This window comes from Pelecanus crispus, chromosome 6, assembly GCF_030463565.1.
Source record: "Pelecanus crispus isolate bPelCri1 chromosome 6, bPelCri1.pri, whole genome shotgun sequence".
NCBI classification, from domain to species: domain Eukaryota; kingdom Metazoa; phylum Chordata; class Aves; order Pelecaniformes; family Pelecanidae; genus Pelecanus; species Pelecanus crispus.
In genome coordinates this window covers 31832973-31837549 of record NC_134648.1, presented here as the reverse complement: position 1 = coordinate 31837549, position 4577 = coordinate 31832973, and the positions used below count along the sequence as shown (strand labels likewise).

Genomic DNA, 4577 nt, shown 5'->3' with positions numbered 1-4577 from the left:
TAAGAAAATGATATACCAAGAGGAAAGGTGAATATTCTAATGTGTTGTCCCAAGAATGTGCTGTTTACATCTAGGTTAGTTAAAGGTGCAAGACTAAACAACTCAATGGAAAACTCTCCTGTAAGAGTATTCTATTCCCTGCTACCAAAGGAGATGGTTGGAGATTGAGGGCAAAGATAGCTCAGTACAAATGCAATCCACATGATAGGATGCTGGGTTTTTCTCAGATGACTACAGCACACAGGCAGATCAGATGGTGACAATCTACAGTGCAGCTGGGGCCAGAAGACAATTAAAATTCAACTAAAAAATGGAAAATTATTTGGGAAATGAAAATAAACAACTATGCAATGGTGGGATTTAAAGAAAGGTAGGCCAGGAAACTTTTGATGAGTTTCCAAGATTCAGTGAGAGCTGAAATACCAACCCTGGTCAGCATCTTTGACAGCTTCCACTACAGCTTGCTCTTAGGGATGTCTGAGTCCATCAAGTGCTGCCAGAAAAAGGCCTGTATCCTGTGCCACGCATCTTCTTGGGCTTTGGCATGCTCCCTCCATTGCCCTCCCCAATGCACAAACACCCCAAGCACTTTGTGGATCGAAGCCTGGCACAGAGGCAAGTATGGTGGCTCCAAGAGGTGTCCTGCTCCAGAATAGGAGCAAAACTCCACTTCCCGTCCATGCTGCTGAAGGCGCTGAACAGCATCCTGGCAATAGAGGTCACTTTTCCAGTTCATGTCATCCAGTCCTGACAGGAAGAGGAACTTCGCCAAGGACCTCTCCATTGGAATGCGACAATCCCAAGTCGCTGGGTCCCTGTGATCATCTAGGATATCTGAAAAATCTACTAGGCCAGACTCGTCACTGATCTTCATCCTCCCCAAATCATATGGGTGGGGAGGAACGGTGAAGCCATCCCCCCGCAGAGGAATCAAAGAATTAAAACCACTTCCAGATATGCTGACAGCTGCCTTGATGCCAGGTAGAAATGTGGCCATGGAAAGGGCTAGATCAGCTCCTTTAGACAAGCCCAGAACGCCAATCCCAGTATCTTTGACCTGAAACACAGTTATGAAACAACCATTATCAACTACTCCTTGTTTTCTGGGCTGACATAACGTCTCCAGTTCTGCTTCCTCACTCCTCATCCAACTAAGACCACCCATATTTTATCCTTCTCTCTCTATTCAGGTTACATCACTCCCATATCGATCTTCTTGCTGAGCTTTCACAAGAGTGACTATGAATTCTACAGCTCCTCAACATTTCTCCTCCTGTAAAACTTTTTCTCCCTGGTGACCTCTATAGACAAAGCCTCTTTGCTCCCTCCACATCCTGGCTCGACCTTGCCCTCACTACTGTATCTTTTACAGCTCCTGTCCCCAGACACCCTCGATCTTCTCTCCTCAGGTCCCCTTTGGAAAACCACTTTTTCATGGGTTTACTTGCATTGATTTTCTTTCATGCCATTGCTTTTTGATATTCTCTTACAGCTGATCTGTTATCTTCTGGTTTGTCTCAGAACACATTACACCTGAGGCTGAGTAAGCCCAACAACTGTTTAAATTGACTTATTTATAGTGAAGGCTCTTCACACCAAATTCATTTCATAATATGTGCCTTTGTAAGATGATCTGGAAGTTTCAGAGCTCTATGAGGAACAAGACAAACAAGCAAGGCTGTATTCTGCTGTCACACTGGCTACATTCCTAGTGTCCACGTGCTAGAAAATAAATAACTTTGTGAAATGAATACCACATTAAGTAGCATTCCATTCAAAGTTTAAATACTACTTGATTTCTCTTGGTCTCTTTTGGTTTCAGTATGATGATATATTGCTATAAAGTGTCCTTCTCATCCCACATACTTGTTCAAATACAGCCGCAGTTTCTTAAGACATGGCACACTTTCCAGTGCTACAAACGTAAGGGTTTCTGTTGTTAAAGTGTTTTATTCCTGTCATGTGAAACTTACTAGAATCAAAAGGCTGTAACATTTCAGAAATAGTAGAAAAAGTCAATGGATTTTTTTCCCTTCTAAAATCTTGAAAGATACAAAAGTAGGGAAAAAAATTAAGCAGTGTTGTGCTTCTAGTCCAGGAACTGCTTTGATTTAATCTTATGCAAACACTGGTTTGCACGACACTCTATGGACTGTTGTAAGATGCTGTGCAAAACCAGCTGTCCAACTCCTTGCAAAACTGGAGTTGAGGCACATGCTTTTCCATCTCTCAGATCATGCTGTCTTTTAGACAATGCTGTTTCCTTCTAACATCTCAGAAACTTAGTTGCATTCAGTGACATAGCATTTCACATTAGAAAACTGGAAAATATTTTCCAACAGGATGAGCATCATAATTTATCTCTTACCTGCTGCTGCTTCCGCAAAAACTTTACAGCTTCCTCAAAATAATCCAGTTCAAGAATCTCTGGCATAGCAGGGAGATCTTCAAAGGCCATGTAAGCAAGAGCCAGAGTCACGAAGCCTCTGCTAGCCAGAAGACTTGCTCTGTATTCAACAAGACCTCCTCCAGATCCATACAAATCGATAAGTCCAGGGAATGGACCAGGTCCTGCAATGAAAGGTGTATATATAGAGATATACATACAAAGGGAAAAGTTTCTACAGTTGTCCTTTCTGTAGTAGCCCCTCAGCCCGTATCAGGACAGTATATCAAAAGGTAATCATCCTCTGAAGCTCTCCATAGAGGTTCTCATTCTCAGCCACACACACAATCACTGTAAGGACACTAATTTGGATATTTCTTCTCTCTCTTAGGAACTCACTATAGGAAGTTTTTATGTTGGGCACCCTGCTCCCACCATGAATTTCAGCTGAAATTGGCCTAGATGTTCTCAGGCCATTGGGGATTGATGAGCAAACAATATTGCTGCATGAGCTGCGGTTCTTTAGAAACTGTGCTAGCAAGTTTTCTGAGGAGGGAATACTTGAGTTATGAAATGCACCCACAAATGCCAGCACTGATCTACACCAATTCAGGCTTCAGTCTGATCTGGGTAACTACTCCTGGGCTTCTCAGTTTTCCTCCTGCACCCATAGGACCTTCCTTTCCTGCTGCTGCTCTTCCCATTCTTATAGCCAGACCTCCCTTACAAGATTTGGTGTCACAGCAGCTGCAAGGGACTTTTTATTCAGTACAGAGCAGGACATGCATGTTTAAGTACTGCTCAAGGAACATAAACAGTTAAGGGCTCAGAGCAGCTTTACACAGGATCCCGTCTCAGCACCGTCTCCATACGGACCTGCGGAATAAGATGCCTGTTTAATTAAAGACTTTGCTTTTCTCATTTGTCTCCCATCTTCCTAAGCATCCCGTGCAGTCAAGCTGCTCAACCAGGTCAAGAAGACTTCTTTCTTTGGCTTTTCTTTAGCCAAAGAGAGAGACAGAGAGACAAGTCCAGAGCCTGCAGGAAGATCCATGGCAGCTGTTGGAGCAGCCTAGGCTGGCTGCAGCCCAAGTCCAGTGCTCCCACCACACCTCGTCGTTCCTCACTTCACGGCCGGAGCTGTCATGCCTCACAGCTCTGCCAAACACCAGGGGCCTCTTTGTCCTGTCAGCTAAACAGAAGAGCTAAGAAATAAACACATTTTTCCACAGAGCTCTCACTGCAGAAGAGGTCCTGACCTCCCCCAGCTAGAGCAAACAAGACATAGGCATGTCTTGTGTTACCACTGCTGCCCTCCTTGCACACCCCTGCCTCGGCACTTGACCCGCCTGGGCAATGCTTGCTCCTCCCTGCTCTGCTGTGAGGATCCAAGTAGCCGGACCAAGCCCAGGCTGAGGGAACCATCAGCTGAGGCTTTCCTCTGGGTTGCCGAGTGCATCCAGGGGCCAAGGGGCACAGTACGTGGTGTCAGTCGCACCTGGAAAACCAGAACAGAATTAAAACTCACCAGGAGGGAGGAAGAGGGTTGCTTTCAGACGACCTTCTCTGACCGAAATCCTCTTCACCCCCTCTCCTAAAAACCATCGTTCATTGGTGCATTTTCCCAGCAAGCGGCTCATGTCCCCATGGCCCTCATACACTTCAAAGTCCACACAGAAAGGGGTCAGGACGTTCCTCTTTGCCAGCCGCTTATAGGGCGCTTTAGACTGCAGAGACCACAGCAGCCCCATCGGCTCCACTCCCGAATAGCTGCCCCCCAGCGCTGGGGAGCAGCTGAGGTCGAGCTCTCCGCTGCTCCCAGCTCTGTAGCGAGCGTGGGCTTGGAAAAGCTCCCCGCTCTCGTCAACCAGGCTGGCTCGGAGGGTGACCGCCTGCTGCGGCAGGAGACCCGCCACGCAGATCCGCACGGGCTCATCGAACAGGCACCTCGGGGAAGGCAGAACCGTCACCTGCACCGCCATCCCAGCTCTCCTGCCCTTTCTGGTGGCGAGGCACGGGCGGCGTGAGACAGGACCGTCAGGAGCCTGTCGCTTCTCGGGCTTAAAAATCTCTGCCCGAAGTCCAGGAGGAACCACGGCGACTGCTTCCTTCAGGCGGCGAGCGCGGGCTGCTGGGAGATGTAGTTCAGAGCGCGCCTCCCGCCAGGCAGCCGCGCTCGGAGGCTGCGGCT

At 47.4% G+C, this 4577-nt stretch overlaps 1 protein-coding gene across 1 annotated transcript; it reads right to left on the bottom strand.

Moving 5' to 3' along the window:
* Positions 1 to 402: 402 nt before the first annotated feature.
* Positions 403 to 4368, bottom strand: LOC104031212 (acyl-coenzyme A thioesterase 1). The gene is made up of 3 exons (XM_009483132.2): positions 3915 to 4368; positions 2369 to 2571; positions 403 to 1057 (listed from the first exon to the last, which is right to left on the bottom strand). Exons 1-3 carry the CDS (start codon positions 4366 to 4368, stop codon positions 455 to 457), a joined length of 1260 nt encoding a protein of 419 aa, XP_009481407.1. The 3' UTR covers positions 403 to 454.
* Between the last annotated feature and the right edge of the window lie 209 nt (positions 4369 to 4577).